General features: G+C 36.3%; 1 protein-coding gene across 1 annotated transcript; it reads right to left on the bottom strand.

Moving 5' to 3' along the window:
- Positions 1-5,182: 5,182 nt before the first annotated feature.
- LOC134790400 (uncharacterized) lies at positions 5,183-21,552 on the bottom strand. Its single transcript, XM_063761168.1, has 7 exons — positions 21,380-21,552; positions 20,617-20,810; positions 19,774-19,872; positions 15,118-15,565; positions 14,288-14,421; positions 5,644-5,787; positions 5,183-5,272 (listed from the first exon to the last, which is right to left on the bottom strand). Exons 1-7 carry the CDS (start codon positions 21,534-21,536, stop codon positions 5,183-5,185), a joined length of 1,266 nt encoding a protein of 421 aa, XP_063617238.1. The 5' UTR covers positions 21,537-21,552.
- Between the last annotated feature and the right edge of the window lie 182 nt (positions 21,553-21,734).

Below are 21,734 nucleotides of genomic sequence, written 5' to 3'. Positions count from 1 at the left end.
GTATTTAACCTCGTAGACTCTCCGCAGTTGAACTCCATCAAGTAACAGTGGCGGTACGCTCAACGGCATATTTGCCGCTTCCATGACCATAAACTCTGACTTGTCCGGATTATACTTCATGTTGTGCTGGCTGGCGTATTTTCCGCATTCCGCAAGTAAGTCTCGCATAGCGGCTACTGATGGAGCAAGCAGGACCATATCATCGGCATACGCTAGGTGGTTGGCCATTATGCCGTTGATGGAGCAGCCGACCCCGGTTTTAGTCAAGGCCTGTGAGAGCCCATCCATGAAGACACTGAAGAGTGCTGGTGACATGCTGCCCCCCTGCCTCACCCCGCAGTTTAGCCCAGTGGCGGCGGACAGAGTTGACTTCCATCGTACCATGTTCTTTTGTTGGGAGTACCACTTTTCCAGTATCTTAATAACTGGTGGGGGCGTATTTCGCTCTTCTAATTTCTTCCAGAGGAGTTGGTGGTCAACTCTGTCAAATGCCTTACTCAGGTCAAGGAAGCAGGCGTAGACAGGGGTTTTCCTAGATTTGTAGTAGCCTACTATCTGCTTAAATGCGTAGATGGCCGAGGTTGTTGATACGCTACTCTTAAATCCAAACTGGTTATCGGCAGTGTCCAGATATGGGGCAGCGAGCTGGTGCAGCACTCTCTCCAACAGTCTCGCTATTATGTTTGCCAAAGCGATAGGGCGGTAATTATTAGCACTCGATACATTTTTTCTTCTGTCCTTACAAATAGGTACTATAACAGTATCTGTCAGGTCTTGTGGTAAATAACCAGTCCCAATTATTGCTGTAAATAGTGTGGCCAGCATATGCAACATAGCATGGCCACCGTATCGGATGTGATCCACTGTAAGACCGTCCAGGCCGGGAGACTTACCGCGCGTCATTTGTTTGAGCGCTTTGGCGATATCAGTTGCCGTAATCGTAATTAACATAGGAAGGCCGCCCTCAAGAGTTTCTTGACCCTGGTGGGCTCCCGCGGGTGCCGGTTGCGTGAATAGTTTGCTGAAAGCTTCCGCTATTTTGCTGTCATCCGTTTGCCCATCCACATGCGAGGGATAGCTAGAGGTGGTTTTTAAAATTTTATTTACTTGTTGCCAAAACTTTCCGAAGTTGTTATGCTTCATGTCACTTGCTATGTTGTCCATTTTTATCTGTTCGTAATTATTTTGACAACTGCGCAGCGCAGATTTAAATTGTGATCGACATTGCTTACGTCGCTCGTAATGGCCTTATGTTTTTTGATAATATTATATTAATTGATGTATATAATTACAGCAATTAATAATTATACCATTGGATAGTCACCGGACCCAATACCTAACATTTTGTAACTTATGACATGCATTACAAGTAGGGGTCTTGCAACTTATAAAACACTGATTATATATTAATGTTTAGCTATTAAACAATATATATATGGATTTAAATCATTATAGCTATTTTTAAAGTTAATTTATAAAACAACAAAAATACAAACTTATGCAATGAATCAAATTATCAAAAAAAAAGTAATATATCATAAAAATTAAGCTCACTGGTATGCCAGCAATTTTATAATATGATATAAATACCAAGTTATGCAGTAGATAAAAGAAGATGCGGGTTTAAACTGATAATAAGAGTACAATATTGTTAATATGATTTAACATTGAAAAAACCCAAAAAAATAAATGAATACATAAATTGCCTATTTCGGAATATAAATTATTTAAAATTATACAATAAAAATACTTGTTATATATTTATTTGTATGAATAAAATGTATTTTTTATAATTTTCTAAAAATAATTTATGTAGCTAGTCTTATGTTCAAAAACATGTTATTTGTAATGTTTATTAAAGTTCTAACAATTAAAAAAAGCCTAACAATTAAAAAAGTTTTTGTTTTTTTTAATACGTTTTTAATACATATATAAATTAGTTCCCAAATCGTCATTACCGTACATGCAGTGTCATTACCGTCTATAAAAGAGTCATTACCATACCATGATTGTCATCACCATCTTGCGTTTTTATTTTCCGAAAGCGATAACTTCAAATATAAGCCACAAATGATTGTATAAATACCATAAATATCCTCAATATACAGCCCCCTATTACTTTACCCAGCTAGAATCGTGTTAAATTAAACATTAAAAAAAAATATTTTTTTGTATGGTGAAATTTTTGGTGATGAAATCCACCCTAGAACGAAATTCAAATTTTCTATGGGACGATATCCCTTCGCGCCTACATTTTTCAAATTTGCCGCCTTTTTCTACTGACAAGATCTGCTTGACCAAGTATATTTATTTGTTTGTTTACCTCAATTTAAAATAACCAGAAAAATAACTATTATGAGTTAAAAGTAGTCAATAAACGTAAGTTTTAACTATCCACAGTTTTTTTAATTACGCTCAATTTAAACTGTAAGATAATTGATTAGATTGATTCTGCCTAAGTTTTAGTGATGCCAGAGCACTGAAAGCTAAAAATACGACTCGTATCTAAAAAAGGTACGATTTACCAAAAAAAGTACAGTTAAATTTATTGTTCCAAAAAATATATTAACAGCATAAGTCTTTTTAAACCGGGAGCTTTTATTTTCACTGATAATCCACTAAAACTACATTAGTACTCAAAATGGTAAGATACAAAAATACCAAAACTTTTTTGGTCTGTGACTATTATTTCGACGCCATTTTAGCATATTTTTGAACCGCTCATACGAAAAGTACGTAAAATCGTACTAAAACGTACGGTTTGGCCAAAAGGTACGATTATAGTACGATGTACGATGCGTACAAAAAAGGGGGTCCAAAAATAATACGTAATACCGTACTCAAAGGTATGATTTGGCAACACTAAGTTTACAGGGATGTGAAAAATACTTTGTAAAAAGTTGTTAAATACAAAATACAAATACTTCCTTGATATACTATTTCAAATGCAAAATACAACAGTTTTTGAATTTGTATTTCAAATACAAAATACGAAATAGGTATTTTCAAAATACTTTTTAAAAATACAAATACTTTTCGATAAAAGGTACTCTGAGTAGTAAATACCTAGTCTGAATTAAAAAGTATTACTCGGAATTTCCGAGTTGAAGACTCTCTTTATTCTTTGAATTTAGGTCTCTATCTAAAGTGAAAATTTCTAGTTGTTTGCTCATATTAACCGGTAGGATGTATGGATGATGGTTTTTAACGGCCAATTTTTAAAGCATTAATTTAGATTTGTAATGTGTTACAGCTAGTATAATGCCTCTCGTTAGTGTGATGAAAACGTCTCGTTTGTGTTTCACCAGGGCAGAAAAGTATGTTTTCCTCTCGTGCCTTGAAACCCTCGCAACACTCAAGATTCCACTTTTTTAACCACTCGCTACGCTTGTGGTCATGTGCGACGTTATTAGTAACGTGTAATCTGTTTAGACAGATTCAACAGTTGCGCGTTTTCCATAAAAAGTGTACATTTCATTCATGTCTTCAAAATATTGACTTCTTGGGCTCATTTTACTCAGTATCATTTGTACATTCACGCCTCATACATGAAAAAATGTGTCCAAAGATTTCCTTTCCAGATCGTCACATTCTTGCAGTGTTGGCCGAAAGTTAATGCAAATTGAAAATGCTGGCCATTAACCATTATAAATTGAATAGTAAACTGTAATCGTCCGTTACGGTTTAAGGTTCAATTTATAATGGTTAATGGCCAACATTTTCAATTCGCATTAACTTTCGGCCAACACTGCATTCTTGTATGAAATTATTTTTTATTTGTATGAACGTGACGCACTGGAAAAAAAAAATCATACAAAATTTTGGGACACATTTTTTCATGTATGAGGCGTGAATGTACAAATGATTCTGAGTAAAATGAGCCCAAGAAGTCAATATTTTAAAGACGTGAATGAAATGTACACTTTTTTTGGAAAACGCTCAGTTCCATGTTAAAATAATGAGAGAGTTGCCAGGATTGTAACATCAGAAGAGATTGTAACTCCCATCTACATTACCTACTAAAAAGTATTTTGTATTTTGAAAATAGAAAATAGGTCCCAAAAACTATTTCAAATAAAATACAAAATAGTTTTCTTCAAAAGGTATTTAAATACAAAATAGGTATTTTGCATTTTGTATTTGCATTTTAAATACAAGTATTTCAAATAAGTCACATCTCTGTAAGTTTATGAAGATGACGATATAGCGAATGGCTCCTCTACACGATGGGCCAGCGCCGGCCACTTCAAGGGACGCATTTATGCGTTAGAGGGAGTAAGTGATATTGCTATCTCATTCTACCGCATGGCTGTGTCCCTTGGAGTGGCCGGCGCTAGCCCATCGTGTAGAGGAGCCAGAAGACAGCCGCAAGCGCGGGGCGCAAGGGGAGGGAGGGCGTCCGCTGCGGCTGGATCTCACGGACACTAACCTTTATGAAGTCTTATTTGGTATAACTACAGTTTATTATCAATCTAGAGTTCGGCCGGCGAGTCGTGTTAAAAATAAAAACTATAAGTACCTATAATAAAAACTTTTTGGCAATACCTACCTACTTACATGTAAAACGTGTTTGGCGGTCAAAGAAACTAGTTTTGTAGAACTTAATTGTTAGGGTTCCGTACCCAAAGGGTCTGTCCGTCCGTCCGTCCGTCCGTCTGTCACCAGGCTGTATCTCATGAACCGTGATAGCTAGGCAGTTGACATTTTCACAGATGATGTATTTCTGTTGCCGCTATAACAACAAATACTAAAAAGTACGGAACCCTCGGTAGGCGAGTCCGACTCGCACTTGTCCGGTTTTTTTTCAAGGCAATCTTGAGCAAGTTACAATTACCAGATTGTTTAGTAAACAAACAGCAACACTCTTGGACAGTGAACAGTGTGGGCGATGGTACGTCTTTTGATATTTTTTTTTCTTAACAGCAAAAACGAGGGTCTCATGGGCAATATGAAGAGTTCGGCTCGTACGTTTCCGCGAAAAAAACGATGGAAAATAATTATGCACTAAGTACATCAGTATTTAATGTATTTACTATCCAAATGCTATCACACTATACATACTTTGAGGGTTCCATATTCCAAAATGAAATCATTTTACCCTATCTATTTCTGTTTACCATATCACTTATCTGTCCGCACTATCATCATCCTCCTCGCACACCCCATATCTACTCATCATCTCTCATTCTCCGTAGTCATCCGAATACTCAAGCACTACAGTCAAGTCTTCATACTCCGTCTTCATTTCTTCGTATTGACCTTTGACTTCATCCTGTTAAGAAAAAAAATATTAAATGTGCAACAATGTAGTTGATTGGGGACGTCACATTTTGTGGACTTTTCTATGATAAATGACGGGGAAGCAAAAACGCCTCTGTCCATGTTTAGAGGATGTGGAAATTATGTCACAAATTGAGGGGCATCGGAGCTAAAATACCTCTGTCCTATGGACAGAGGCGTTGTTGCTTCTATACCAGTCAAATCTTATGGGAGAAAATTAGTTCGAACGGCTGCTGCTATTAATAGCATGCGCGACGTTTCATAATATTACGTGTGTTTGTGACAATCAGCGCCAACTGAGATTAATGCAAGCGAGGTTGAGCCGGAGACACCGCCGCCGGGTCAGACAACACTAGTACCCACCAGGTAGCCGGGGTCGGCGAGGTTGGTGTAGGCGAGGTCGAGCGTGAGCCGCCGGCCGCCGCGCACGCGCAGCTCGCCGCGCGCCGCCGCCGCGCGCGCCGGCAGCGCCGGCGTCAGGGAGCCCGCGCCGCCGATAAATAACAACTGTCAAGTGACACAGTTTCATAATAAATGTGGCTTTTCATTAGACAAAGGTCCTTATGGTTCATATGCAATAAGGAAGTTTCTATCAGAATTTCATATGGAAACATCCTTAAAGCACTTGAAGCATAGGGTGCTATTACTATGCTATAATGGAAAGCCACAAATTAAAAACCGGGCAAGTGCGAGTCGGACTCGCGCACGAAGGGTTCCGTACCATAATGCAAAACGCGGCAAAAAAAAAACGGTCACCCATCCAAGTACTGACCCCACCCGACGTTGCTTAACTTCGGTCAAAATTCACGTTTGTTGTATGGGAGCCCTACTTAAATCTTTATTTTATTCTGTTTTTAGTATTTGTTGTTATAGCGGCAACAGAAATACATCATCTGTGAAAATTTCAACTGTCTAGCTATCACGGTTCGTGAGATACAGCCTGGTGACAGACGGACGGACGGACGGTCGGACGGACAGCGAAGTCTTAGTAATATAGACCAGCGGTGGAACAAAAATGGGTTTTGATAACATTAAAGTTTTTTCTTTTTTGATATGTTATTGCATGCATGTTAAATAACATTTATGTAAAATATTAGAAAATTATAGGTGGAGCGTTCGGCCATATTTAAATATTTCAATTTTGCTAAATAACTATGTAAATATAAAATTAAAGTTACAAAAAACTGTAACATGTTCAATAACACTTTAATTTATTCACAATATTCGGTTTTTAGAAATCTGGAACAGCTGCTTTCTGGTGAACGTAAAAACACGAATTACTTTGTCAATAAAGAATTAAAGTAGCTGATATTGTAAAATTACGATATTATCTATCAACTTAGTATACTTGTAAAAAATTAGAAATGTAGACAATGTGCTTGTCTAGATATTGATTTCTGGTTAAGCAGTATAGCCAATATTGAATTAAAGTTTGTAGAGTTAATATTACACGGTCATAATAAAGATCTTAGTTCCCACACAAAATATTAGAAATATAAAATCACGGCGACACTAAATACTGATACGTAAGTATGCATTCCGCGCTTATATTGAGTTACATTTCAAACGCGCGGCGTTTTCGCGCGCCGCGCTGTGCGCCGTGGCAGGAGGCAGCGATCGACGGTGGCGGGCTAGCGATTAGCGCGGTGCCCGTAAAAAATACGCAAAACGTTTATACAATTATTATCAATGGTAAATAGTTATATTGTTAATAGTAGGTACACTAATGGAAACTTACCTACACTTATTTATTTCTATATGTACTAGGGATTGCCCGCGGTTTGGTTTACGTAGAATTCGTTATCGTGTTAAGTATAGAAATAATAGATACATTTGAAAATTATTTTAGGTGCATTGTCATACAGATAACCACCCTTGTTAAAGTATTCTTCAAATTCAATAGACAGGTGTCATTTCAATATAATTTTGCGTAATTTGGCGCTTTTAGGTTATAAATGACTAGCGACATATATTTTTTGTTTAAGAGCGATATCCGATATATATATCTCCGATAATATTTACTTTATCATTTAAATCAATTTCAAACTAACGTTATTCAATATTTATCATTTTAAAGTCAATTTTACCAACCAACTGAGCTTTACGAGTATACCTACGGAAACAACTCAAAATTTGCATCAAATTAAATGCCACTCTTCTTATCCGTTTCGAACAATCAAGAGGGCCTTTACGAGCTGATGTAGTGAAAATTTTATTTAACCCTCGTCCCTTGAAACCTTCACTACGCTCGAGGTTCAACTTTACGAACCACTCGCTACGCTTGTGGTTCAATTTTAGAATGTTTCGCTTGTTTGGGTATCAATATTAGCATGATTAATCAACAAATTTTCCCCTTGTAAAACAAATAAATAAGGTAGGTGAGGTGCAGGCATATGAGGCCCGGCGGGTAACAAGGCCCAGCATTCAAAAATAGCAGTTGCTCCCTATTATTCTGAATTTGTACTTGTTGCTAAGAAGATCCACTGTCAGTGCAGGTAAAAAGGTCCAGTCCCGGGCCTTATTGAACGTATGAGATGAAATAATAGATTAAAATATTTTTAGATAATTTTGAATATTTTTAATCTTTCATTAATAAGGCCGATTTGAAGAAACTTCTATGAAATTATGACTTATAAATAACACCTTCACTGCGTGGGCTGTCCAAATCGCTGCAGACTTTTCTTGGTCTAACTCTAATAATTTTTCACTTGCTTTATTGACCTAAAGACGTTTTAAAGAATCAAAAAGTCTAATAACATTTAGACACTTATACTTTTTAAAGGCAGTAACTACTTACTTATATAGGTAACTTTTTTTATTAATACATAGGTAGTTATTTACGATAGAAGTGCGAAAAATTGAAATTTAGCAACGAATGACGAATTTTAAAACACGGCCAAAGGGAGTGTTTTAATGTGTTTATTATAGCACCGGTGTCGTAATGTAGCACCAGGGCCCTATTTCACCAACGTGACATTGTTGCTGACGTCACAGGCATCCATGGGCTACGGTTATAGCTTACCATCGGACGGGCCTTATTCCTGTTTGTCACTATCATTGTATTATTAAAAAAAAACTTTATTATATCGGCAAAAAACAGGTATCTTTCTTGTTTATGATGATAATGATGACAATTGACACAAGATTTCAAAGAACTTTCGGTAATTCATGACAGTAAATGAGTTCTGTGTCGGAATTTCGTGACAACTGTCGTATTTCTTGTGACAATTGTCCAAGTCCCAGCCCCCCCTTTGCTACAGTCCAACCCGAAAGGCACCTTAGGTCGGCGCTTACGTCATTATTACCGGCGCCCTATTAACTAATGAAATGAAAATGAAATGAAAAATATTTATTTCGAGCAACTATGGACTCATAGAGATTTGTTAGTAGATTTACGTTCCTAATGTTAGTACCTAATTAACTATTACAATATATATACACTGCTGGAAACATGCATTTCGCAGCAGTGTCTCATATACGGGCAGTCAAGTCTGTCCGCTATCACACACAGGATAGGGTTGGGGCTGGCCCGCACCCGGCGCACCAGGGATGTGCATCGTGCAAACTAATGCGGTGCTACGCGACGTAAGCGCCGACCGCCATATTCAACGTGGTTTGTCACATAGTACCCTGTAAAGGTATGATTCCAGGGATAAAAAATATGTTATAACGTTATCCAGCGTATAATGGAATTCATAAAAGTTTTTCTTTATAATTACTACAAGTAAATTTGTTCATATTTGCATATTATTAAAAAGGTAAATGAAAAGTAATTGAGTAATTTAATTACTAATTAATGTAATCACAATTGCAAATTACACAGAAAAATTAATTACATGTAATTAAATTTTATGTAATTAAATTACAAACATTTTAATTACATGTAATTAAATTACACGAGTAATTAATTACATGTAATTAAATTACACGAGTAATTAATTACGCCCAACACTGGTTGGTGGCAAACAACCACACCGCTCGTCTGATGGTAAGCGGTTACCGTAGCCTATAAAGGCCTGTGACGTCAGTAACAGTGATGTCGACAAATGTCGCACCTGTCACGTTGGTGAAATAGGGCCCAGATGTACAGTAAAAGATAATACTAACTGTTACGAAGAAATATTAATACTGTAAAAAATTATCCCACCAAAAACATTTTCATGTAAAATGTTGCTAAGACGAAACCATAAGCCTAAGACTCGCACTGTTAAAAAGTTATCAGATCTCTTGTCGAGCCAAGCTTCAAACTCTACAAGCCCCTTCACTAACTCTACACCTTAGTCAAAATATGTGGCTTGGCTGTTTTGCTACCGCCACATGGGCATAAGGTGAAAAACTTATTATAATCATTATTTTTAGGGTTCCGTACCTCAAAAGGAATAAAACTGAACCCTTATAGGATCACTCGTGTGTCTGGCTGTCCGTCTGTCACAGCCTATTTGCTCCGAAACTACTGGACTAATAAGTTGAAACTTGTCTATAACCTAAAGACATACATGTAAAGTAAATATGTAATATAAATTTAAATAAAGGGGTCACTTTTGAGATGAATGATAAATAGAAGAAAAAAAACTATATCTTTGTTATATATCAAATGAAGGGGCTCATTTTAGAATTAGAATCTCAAATATATTTTTTTCATAATTTTAAAATAAATAGTTTAGAAGTTATTTAAGAAAACAGGCAAAAAATTAACATTACCCTTATCTACGAAACTACTGGGTCTTTTTATTATGAAAAAAATACACATATTAGCTCTTTACCTATAGATGACAGGAAAACCTATTAGAAATGTGGAGCTAAGCGTGAGCAGGCCTATGGAACTCTCTGCGCGAGCTCGGATTAATACCTACGAATCTGCTCCCGTTCACGGTAGAAAAGCAAGCCAGTTGGTTGCCACACGCGCTCACGTACGCACGTCACCGCGCGCCGCACTGTCAATTTTTACGATAGTTACACGGACGGCGGGATTCGGGAAATGAATTAGAGATGCACTAGATAAGAAATAGTAAAGATATGTGACGTTCCACGGCAAAAGGTACCATTGCCCCGACTGAATATTGGAGTGGCGATAATAATAAGCGTAAGCGCCAGCCGCCATAAGGTACCTTTTGCCGTGGAACGTCACATATCTTTACTATTTCATATCTAGTGAAGTCTAACGGCGCGATATCTTAAAGTTCGAATCGCGCGGGTAGTAGGTATTGAATTTCTTTAATTAAACATGTAATGTTTAATATGTGTGACAAATGTATAGATTTAGATATCTATCTATTTGAAATAGGTAGTAAATTTTTAATTTATTTTGGTAAATGTTTATTTTAACGACAGTAAGTTTACACCGGAAAGTGCCTACTCATTTTTGCTCTGGTTAACTTATAATTAATTACCTTTATTCATGGGGTTTCTATTATTTTTCTTTACTATGTAACATTAATCTCTATCTGGTTTTAAATTACACGAAGTTTTAAAACTAATTCTTGCTGGGATTATTGCGCGGTTTATAAAACGGCGTAAACACTGCGGTTACTGCAGGGACATATGACCTTTTAAAATGACTATTTCGCAAACCCTAAAGCATAATCGGAATATTAGGTATAATTTAAGATTTAGCTTTCCTTTTATTTCACTCCTCTGTTTAAGTGGGTATTTATTTATCATTTCTAAGCGTCAGCAACCCTAGCGTTGTGCCGGTGCGCGCGGTGCGGGGAGCGGCGCGTTGAAGGTCACTCCATTGTATTTTTGTGTAGGTATCAAAACGGTAGGTACTTGCGTTTTGTTTGAGAGATAAGTATCAGTTCGTAAGAACTATTGTATAATCTGTGGCGTGAGTCGGACTTAAGTACTTAGTTTTTGATCCGATCCCTACGGGTTTTTAAAAGACATTTTACTCACTTTTCACTAAAAAAACATATTGTTAAAAATTGTGTAATGTACGGAACCCTTGGAACGCGAGTCCGACTTGCACTTGGGCGGTTTTTTTATTATACATACAATAGTTCTTGTAGAAACGAAACGGCCGAGCTACATACTTTGACTAAGGTGTAGAGCTAGTGAAGTTAGGGCTTGTAGAGTTAGAAGCTTGGCAAGAGATCTGATAACTTTTTGACAGTGCGAGCCTTATGGTTTCGTCTGGGCAACATTTTACATCAAAATGTTTTTGGTGGGATTTCACTTCTTTTTGTAAGTTGCTTATGACAATCTTCCATCCCCTAATTTAAAGGGTTGGGGGTGATTTACTATTAAAAATCCTGAAATAAGTATCTGGGGGCATCTGTTACACAATGTACTTCTTACTGATTCCCCATATAAACCCTTCACCCCGTAAGGGTAAACTTTGGGGTTGAAATCTGCCTTCAGCCCGTAAGGGTAAACTTTGAGATTGAAATCTATTCTATATCCTTCCCCATAACAATACCTATCTACATACCAAATTTCAACTAAATCGGTTCAGCGATTATTGATTCCCCATACAAGATTAAACCCCCTCATCATCCCCTTAAGGATTAAAAAATTCAAGTTTTTGAATTTATTTGTTGTTTGTGTACTAAAACTATCTTACATATCAAATTTCAGCTTCTTAGAGGACTTCAGGAAGTACCCTAAAGGTATTGATAATCATCAAGTGAGTGAGTCAGTGACGAAATCGAAGTTTTTAGATATGAATAAAATCTAAAGTAAGTATAAGAGCTATGCAATTGATATGCTTAATAAGTCCGAGAACTTTGTTTATCTAGTATAATCCAACCCCAAGTTATGAGGGTTCCAAAAAACGACGAAGCGCTTCGAGAAAAGGTAGATAGTGCCCTTGCGCTTTGCTCGTCTTGGCGGGGGCACTGCCGTGCCCCCAGATGTTAAAACATAATAATAATAAAGCTTTATGTTTAGTGACTTTAGTTACCTACTATTTTCGCATAAACTAGACAATTTTTATATCTTTAGTTAATAAGGCCCAAAAGAATTATTTTTAACTTATTATAAATATCCTCTTGTTGTGAAGTACCAAATATTGTTATTTGTATATGTATAACTCTTAAGTTAAAAACAATAAAATCTGTTATTGTCTACTGTCAAAATTATTATTTTTTGCGGGATTAAGTAATACCCTGCTAGTGTTCAATAAGGCCCACAATAGGACTTTTATAAAAGGTATATTTTCCAAGAGTATCGTAATATTTTTATAACTATTTTGGTATAATGAAGAAACTTCAATAAATAAGATACCTATTTGAGTGAGTTTTTCATACTTAATATCCTGTTTATTAAAAAAAAAAACATTTTAATTTAAGGTGGGCCGTATATAGGCATATACGGCCGACACGGAATATACAATAAGGTGAGGTCACTTACCTTATTGTATATTCAATATGTATACGTGTAATATTGAGCAGTTGGTTTATAATATACATAATATGATATTGACGTTGAATAGGACAGGACATGACAATAGGAACCAGAAATAGGTATAGTCGGTCAAACCAATTTGTCAGTAAATAAAAACAAAAAACTATATTCATCCTTTTCTTTTGGGTGCTAGTACTAGTGTAAGTCAAAGATAGTATGATGATTCTCTCTATGTTTGAAATGAGACAGTCCTTTGACAAACTATGGTAAAAAATAGTTGTGAATATCATGTACATTTTTATTACAATTTCGAAATTCAAATATTCTTCCTAATCAACTCGGCCACTAAACTAACTGATAACTTGGTATCCGATCCGCTAACTCGGCGAATGAATCGCCAATTCGCCAACTCTCCGAGCCGAGTCAACGCTATCAAACTGCTACTAAGGCCATTCAAAAATAAACCTTAATTCGAGAGCCCGAAGGTTCTTATATGACAAACAATACATTATGACTTAAAACTTTATGGGAAACAAAGGGACCCCTTTAATTTCACGTAATGTCCGCATCTAATTTATTTATGTCCACAGTAAACAAACAAATGAATGATAAGAAAAGACAGACAGTGCTGTGAGCGGCAGGTGGGGCGAGGCGAGGGGCGAGGTATAGGTAGGCTATGATAGGGTCTCGGGCGCCTCGCCGGCGACACTGACGGACCAGCGCGGCGTATGTATGAATTTCGCGCCTTTTTAAATATATTTTACTATTACAATGCAAGCTACACACCGAAATTTCTTATTTTCCATAATATGGCTGCGTATATTATTTTATAGTAATAGACTTATTTTTACAGACTCTAATTCAATATTAGATATTATAGGACAAAAAACGCATATTAATTCTAAAGCATATATCTTATTCTTCTAAATTTTTAGCTTGCCTATTAACTTAAGAATTTAGATATGTTGTTGTGGATTTATTAAACTTTAATTCAATATCGACAAAATAATAAGCTAATTTGTAGTTTGACTAAGAAGCACGTTAAAAAAATTTCTAATAATTTTACATTATAAAGCGTCATACATATTATAAACGATGGAACTTAAACATTGCACTTTAATTCAATATTAAAAAATCATTACTAAAAATATATAAATACCTAATTTATATCTAACGCTCGTTCTAACTTTTCGTCATATTTTACAATTATGCTTAAAAATATGTCACACTTTTTCATCTTTAGAATTATCAAAACTTTTAGTGCAAAAATCCGGTCCCACTATTGGTCTAATAGGGTCCCGTTTTTTACCCTTTGGGTACGGAACCCTAAAAATCAGCGCATTTTTAAGCGGAAATATCTGAATAGAGTTGCATTTGTTTAATTCAAATTCAAACAAAGCAAAAACAACTGTTACTACCGGTTTAAATTTTACTGACAAATTTTTGACTTCTTCTTTTATGGACATGGACCTTGAACCCCATTTAGACTGTTCAAAACATGGAATATTCAATATATTGCTAACTATAAAGTAATGTGAATTCAGTCCATCGGCCAAATACCGCAACGCAATGTACTCGTAACGAAAATCGCATGCAAATTCTTGAATCGTCTAAATAGAGCTTTAGTAGGTTAGAACTAAAAGTTTGGCAAGTGTACTCGTACCGTGAGCTGGGGGCAGCCGCGGATAAGAGCCACCACATCGTCATCCTCGGCCTCGTAGAACGTGCCCAGGGACAGCCACGTGAGGCGCGCGCCCAGGTGCTGGCATATAAGCTCCACACTGCACGAAGTCAACCCTGCCACGCCAAACATTGGTAAACAAACTTTTCTCAGAATTGTACAGCAAAATCGACTTTGGCGGTTAAAAAATAGGTTGCGAAGTGCGTAGTTTATGGTCAGTCAAAATTTTACCCCTTACTGCATGTAATAAAAAATATTTTCACTTCTCATGCTCAAAAAGTGCACCTTTATGTCGTGCGTAGACGACATAAAATCGCATTTTATGCTCTAGAGCATAAGTAAATTCATCTATTACGACCCTTATTGGCTTAGCAATAAAGTCCAAATTCTGCCATACAAACTGCCAGCCCTGCCGGCGCGCCCCCGACCGGCGCTCTCCCGATCGGCGTGCCCCGCGCCTCCGACCGGCCCAAGAACAATAATTTTCTTTAGTCTTGAATAAATACGTTAAAATAACCTAAAATATTTGATTTTTTGTATATTTTCCTCGCAATCGAAGTGAAAAGCAGAGTGTACAACAAGGGCATAAATGTCCATTTTTACCCTCGTCTACTATTTTGGTCTGAGCGAAGCGAAAAAATTGCCTCGGGTAAAAATGGGTCACTTTATGCCCTTGTTGTACAATCTACTATTGTTTAAATTTGAACTATCATATCCGCCATATATGGCTTCGTAATTATGCGGTAAAGGGTTATAAAGAAGTTAAAACATCGCAGTCTCGATTTCTGGACCACCACACTAAATACACTGACCTTGACAGTCTGTCAAATCCAAAGTCGTTAACTCCTGGCAACACCTCGTTACGGCTTCCACGTCACGGTTGCCCAGTTGACACGATAACTTGAGGTGCTTCAATCGGGTCAGTCGACTCAGGGGCTTTGAGGAATTACATCTCATCCGTAAGCCGTCACACAACTCCAACCATTCCAATTTGGGCATCTTATCTAACACCAACTCCATTTTTTCAAGTAATTCTTTAGGAACACAAACCAGCCTAAGCTTCATAAGCTCGCCGAGGCGGTCAATGACTGGAACTATGTATTTTGGCTTCATGACATGACAAGAGTAAATTACTAGTGACTTTAAATTTGACAAGTTTATGGTTTTGAAACAAAGACCAGTCAGTGCATAGCAATAATAGAATTCCAATTCTTGTAAAGGTCTATGTGCCAAAAATTCGCTGACACATGGGTCTGATATCTGAAAAGGGGAGAGATGTTTGCATTATATCTCTTGCGTCGAATGATGGTCTATATTGGTTATTCCCACTAGTTACCACCAAAATATTGTTAGAATTCAATACTAATAAAAACAGTATAAATGTAGCGTGCTGTAATAAATAATTATGTTTCAGTTAGTTATTCAGTAAACTGCTTTAAAAGTGATCAAAAATATTAAAACCGTTTTACCGGTATAAGTGTAAAAACTAAAATAGAAGAGTGTCATTCTAGTTAAGTAGAAATTAACTTATTATCCGGACTAAATTTATATTATAGACTGTAAATTGAATTACATATTTATACAAACGAACAAACAAATCAGTCAAAAACCGACAGAACTGATTTCGTTTTATTATTTACCGCTACTTCATTTCGTTCTATTATAACACGACGCAAACCTGGAATATGTAGGTATTCATAATTTGTACTCAGGCTAAATAACTATAAGGGCATGGTTGTTATTAAAACCGCTTAGGGCGCGCTTCGGATGGGCTGATTGCTCGGACTAACCAGCATAGGCTCGCATTCCAATTACGCTCAGGTAGTACATCGCTCGGCCATGTTACGCTGGTTGGCTCGATTGCTTAAACACCCACGCTAGCAGGATGGTAATAACACTCTACCAGAGGGGCATCAGGTACTATTCGTACACTTATTTTTTTGTATTTAATTTTTATTCTTTTGGAAAATATGTTTATTGGAAGAACGTAACGTAAGTAATTAAAATCACATAAAATAACCTTAAATTGAGTACGACGAAGGCGCAAGAGGGCGTAAGGCTAAGAGCAAAAATCTGAAAATGAGGTAAATAATAATTATGTACCAATAATTGCGTGCGAATACGAACGTCTATAAAACCTGGTAGAGTTGGAAATGTGAATGTGATCTTGCAATTAAATTTGGTATAGGTAGATGTTTTTAAGTTTTCTTAATATTTATCAAGGTAAAGTAAGAAACAATGTAGGACCATCAAAATTTATGAAATAAGAGTTATAGTAATACCTTATGCATATTTGATAGGTTACAACCCTGGTTTATCGCAATATAAGTATGAATAATATCGGTACCTATGCCTTGTAATTGCTAAACAATCATTTAGTTCTAGGGGTCACAAAACCGTGCGTATTTTAGAAACCCGGTTTTTCGGTTTTTGTGAAACGGCAAAACCGGGTTTCCGGTTTTTTCGGTGATTTCGATTTTACATAACATAATTTGTAAATCTTCTTCTACTTCATCTTAACCAAAACCATCAAATTTCCCCAATAAAGATTTTAACTAAGTCAGTAATTCTAAAACGGAATGCCTAAGTACATTACAACGGTGTTGATATATAGGCCAATCAAATTAGGTCCAGAAAAAGCTTTTTTGAGGAATTAATTCCCAGCAAGCCGGAAATCATTTTAATACCGTCATTTGGTTCTAAATGCGTATAATCCGAGATTGCTCCATCCCAGGACGTGTGGATAAATTTTGGTGGCCTTGGGAGATACATTTTACCTTGGATTGACAAAACCACTCGGTGTAGAAGGAACCCACCATCAATTACAATGTCACTACCAGCAAGGTTTTGGTGGATTAGATGCTGGTGAAAAATAAATCCGGATTTTAACACGTTATACCAAAAAAAAACAAATTCAAAGTGGCGGCCATATTTTACAATCTTTGACTACGAATTCATATAAATGTATCTTTCGGATCCTCAGATGTCAATTTTTATCATGATCAGAGCAAATTTTCCGTCAGTCGTACCGTTTTTGAACTATAAGCAAAAAACTGAAAAAGAGCAAAAAATTTTCCACAACTGGAATGGAGCAAACTCGTATTACACTAATTTAGAACCAAATGAAGGTATTAAGACGATTTCCAGCTTGCTGGGAATTAATTCGTGGATAAAATCTAATTTGATTGATCCCTCAGTCATGATCATACATCGGATTCTAGGGGGCAAATTGTATCAAGCGTTTCTGATCCTCCCCCAATGTGAGGGGGCCCTGGCGATAAGCCGGGGCTGCCGGAGGGCGCGGTGGTGGAATGTCATCGATCCCAGTGCGCCCTCACGAACGGCAGAGAGGGTGAAACGCCGGAGTGGGTTTAGTGGGTAGGGCCAAATTCTCCCCCTCTCTTGTCAGGAGAGGGGAAAGGAGTGGCGAGCCCCACACACCGTGCGTAAACGCATTCCCACTCCGTCAAAAAAAAAAAAAAAAAAAGGGGGCAAATTGTATGACGGGATCCCTATCCGTCATACAATTTGCCCCCTAGAATCCGATGTATGGTCATGATGATACGACAAAGAAGAAGAAAACTGTACGTGGTAAATATCACGAGATTTACTTATGTTATAATTACTCCAATAAACAATGTTAACCAGAGATCAAGCGTTACTACTACAACGTTAAACTAGGGAAATAAGGGTTATTTAGTGCGTATACTCGTAATGAATTGTATTGTTCTAAATATTAAACTCTGAAGTGCTTGTTGCTCATCAAAATAATTAAACTATGTATATAAAACTGTAAAATCGAAAAACTCGAAAAAGCCGGTTTTATTAAAGTTAAAACCCGGTTTTTGCAATTGGCTGTAAACCCGGTTTTTCCGGTTTTTTCGATTTCGGTGAAACCGGGTTTGTGACGCCTATTTAGTTCCTAAATATCCTTTGTTTTGCTCTTATTAAATAACACGAGTGCAAAAAGGCCGAACCGAATGTGGCGTGCACCGCGCACCCTTTTGTTCTTAACCGCCGCCGTGTCGCCCGTGTCTGACCCTTGCGAAATATTCTTTGTTCGGCATAACTGCCAGCCCTTATGGCCGATAAGAATGGTATTGGTTGACATAGTCATACTGGAACAAATTTACGATAAGCTAAAAATAAACACGTGAAATATATTTAGTTATTTACTTTCATCCCTTTTTACCTGACCTAAAAGAATGAATACGACAATCTAATCAGTCCACTTTTAAGTTTGTCGGAAACAACTGTGGGCACGGGCGCGTTGCATTTATAATTATTAAACGAGGGCGAGGGACAGTTTAACTTCATACGGGATGTGAATATTATGCCAAACGCCCTCTTGCGCCTTCGTCGTACTCAATTTAAGGTTATTTTATGTGATTTTAATTACTTACGTTACGTTCTTCCAATAAACAGATTTTCCAAAAGAATAAAAATTAAATACAAAAAAAGAAGTGTACGAATAGTACCTGATGCCCCTCTGGTAGAGTGTTATTACCATCCTGCTAGCGTGGGTTAGTCCGAGCAATCAGCCCATCCGAAGCGCGCCCTAAGCGGTTTTAATAACAACCATGCCCTTTAGTTATTTAGCCTGAGAACAATTTATAAATACCTAAATATTCCAGATTTGCGTCGTGTTATAATAGAACGAAATGAAGTAGCGGTAAATAATAAAACGAAATCAGTTCTGTCGGTTTTTGACTGATTTGTTTGTTCGTTTGTATAAATATGTAATTCAATTTACAGTTAAAAAGATAAATTTAGTCCGGATGATAAGTTAATTTCGACTTAACTAGAGTGAGACTCTTCTATTTTAGTTTTCACACTTATACCAGTAAAACTGTTTTATTATTTTTGATTACTTTTAAAGCAGTTTACTGAATCACTAACTGACACCTAATTATTTATTACAGCACGCTACCTTTATACTATACTATTTATACTGTTTTTATTAGTATTGATATTCTAACAATATTTTGGTGGTAACTACTGGGAATAAAAATTCCCACCTTTTACCAGTGGTAACTACTGAGAATAAAAATTCCCAGTAGTTACCACCAAGCCGAGTTGGTGGTAACTAGTGGGAATTTTTTTTCCCAGTAGTTACCAGTGGTAAAAGGTGGGAAAAAAATTCCCAGTAGTTACCACTGGTAAGAATTTGGTGGTAACTAGTGGGAATAACCCGTCTATATTGGTTGGTTGTACAGTATATATGTCATTATGTGTATTAGGTATAAATATTAATTGTAAAAGTTTATTTAGTAATGTAGAAATGTCAGGACTATTTTTAGTTAATTTTTGTTAGACTTATTTGTTTTGGCTGTTTGTTTTCTAAATAAACTCAAACAAAACAAAAAAAGGTTATTTGTTCCACATTTATATAAAAGAATACCTACAAGGAAGATATGATTTCTAAATAATAATTTGTCGGAGCACAGTTAAGATTAGTATGTACTTACAGAACACTCATAGAAAGACACCTGTTGCAGGAACTTGAAGTTTTCACGTAGATTGTTTGGGAGCAGTTGTTCAGGTGCAACAGATTCTGCAAACTGCAACTATATGGGATGGGCGCAAAAAACTGATCAATGTAAAATTAATAAAATAAAAAAATCTTTTATATCTGGATAACAGAACAAAAATATAAAATATCCGCAACATCTAGGATTTTAACTTAATTTATACATAAAGAAAATTACACCAGAACCCTCTAGGCCCAATTAAGATATTATAAATAAATAAGGCCAGAGAACTATCCACTTTCATACAAGTATATTGTAATGAATGGATAATGATATTAATGATGGTTTGGCAAAACCAATCCTAAAAGTATTATAGTCTGGCATTCCAAATAAAAAAATATATGTGGAACATGTCCAGACAAAATTATACTAATTACTTTTTTTTTTCGGAAAACATCAACTTTTGGGTGTTTTTAATCAGAATCACAATGACTATTGATTTACAAAATTACAAATCAAAATGTGTCCAAAAAAAATTACAGTTTTGTGATGCATTTTCATATACATTTTGTATAGACCTACTAAATTGACATGTTAAATATATAAATAGTTGGGACCACACAGAGCTCATATGCATATGCTCTCTCTGTGTGGACCCGGCTTATGAATAACTGGAGACACCCTTTTTTTATCAATAGTCCTTGTGATTCTCTCCAAATAACTCAAAGGCAGTTTAGTTTTTTTGTTAGTAAATGGTACTTACACATTTTTCTGAAAACTCCCATAAATTCTAACTTTTTAACTCAAAAGATGATACTTTCTTCTGTTATAATGTATTACCTGAAGGGCTTCTATGTTAGGGCAATTCTCTTTGATTATAGCTAAACTCTCAAGACTGTTGCAGTAAGTGTTTACAACCGATGGACCCAGTTTTTGTGTCCAACTCTCAAATGACTTTACTGTGTCTTCTGAAAGTTCCAACTTGCAGGTGTTATGACGTTTTTTTCCCCTTTCATCAATGGTAATATTGATTCCTGGAAAAGATAACATCCACATTGATATACAGATGTAGTGCATAATTGTTTTCCATCGTATTTTCTCGGAAACGTTCGTATTTGTCCTTACTACTTCAGTCAATCACAGTACTTTCTGTACCAAGACAGACTGAAATAGCAAGGCAAATTCGTACTTTTCCGTGAAAATATGATGGAAAATAATTATGTACTACATCTGTACTATTGCAATGCACTGATAATCAATGTCTATTAGTATAAACACTAAAGCTTGAGAAAAAGTAATTTAATACACAGAGATACCTAACTAGGTATACATTTTCTTAATTGAAGTGAACATTAAACAATCATTTAAAACTTAAACGAAGGATTCACAATTGACCGTAGTTCTGTAGAAAGCGACCAACTTTTAATATTTGTCAAAGTGACTTACACCCTAACTCGGTAGCTTTGGTCGCTTTCTGCATTGATAAAAAAAATGAGTTGGTCGTTTTCTGCATAACTACGGTCAATTAGTTAGCAGTTCTCAAAGTTCATTTCGAAATTAGAGGGTTTAAATTTAAGAAACTAGACAATCAACTCCTCTTCACCTTGTAAGTATGTTAGCACCAGCGCCTGCCACCGGCGGCTGGCGCGCTCTGTCCGTATGAGGTCCTGCGCGGGCACGTACTGCAGCACGGCACGCCAGCAGTCCTCATTCAGGTAATCCAGTATCGTCCGGTCATTGTTTACTTCTGCTTCTAACATTTGCAATTACAATTACATTGTTAAATACTTTTAGAGAAAATCGGTTTCATACATTTCGTTGGTATTATATATAAATCCAGTTATACTATTTTTATTCGAGTTTTTATTTCCTTAATACTGCTTAAAATAGTTAAAAGTAAATCACTTTTTAAGTTTGATTTCGTAGGTAGGTATCTGTTAGAAATTTTAGAAAACTTT

This window comes from Cydia splendana, chromosome 5 (genome assembly GCF_910591565.1).
Source record: "Cydia splendana chromosome 5, ilCydSple1.2, whole genome shotgun sequence".
Lineage (NCBI taxonomy): Eukaryota > Metazoa > Arthropoda > Insecta > Lepidoptera > Tortricidae > Cydia > Cydia splendana.
This window is presented reverse-complemented; position numbering and strand designations above follow the sequence as displayed.

Coding starts and splice junctions, on each gene's coding strand:
- LOC134790400 (XM_063761168.1), bottom strand. CDS start 21,536: ATGTTAGAAGCAGAAGTAAACAATGACCGGACGATACTGGATTACCTG. Junction 20,811..21,379: donor GGTGCTAACATACTTACAAG/GTGAAGAGGAGT, acceptor TATCTTTTCCAG/GAATCAATATTACCATTGAT. Junction 5,788..14,287: donor GCGGCTGCCCCCAGCTCACG/GTACGAGTACAC, acceptor GTCACTTGACAG/TTGTTATTTATCGGCGGCGC.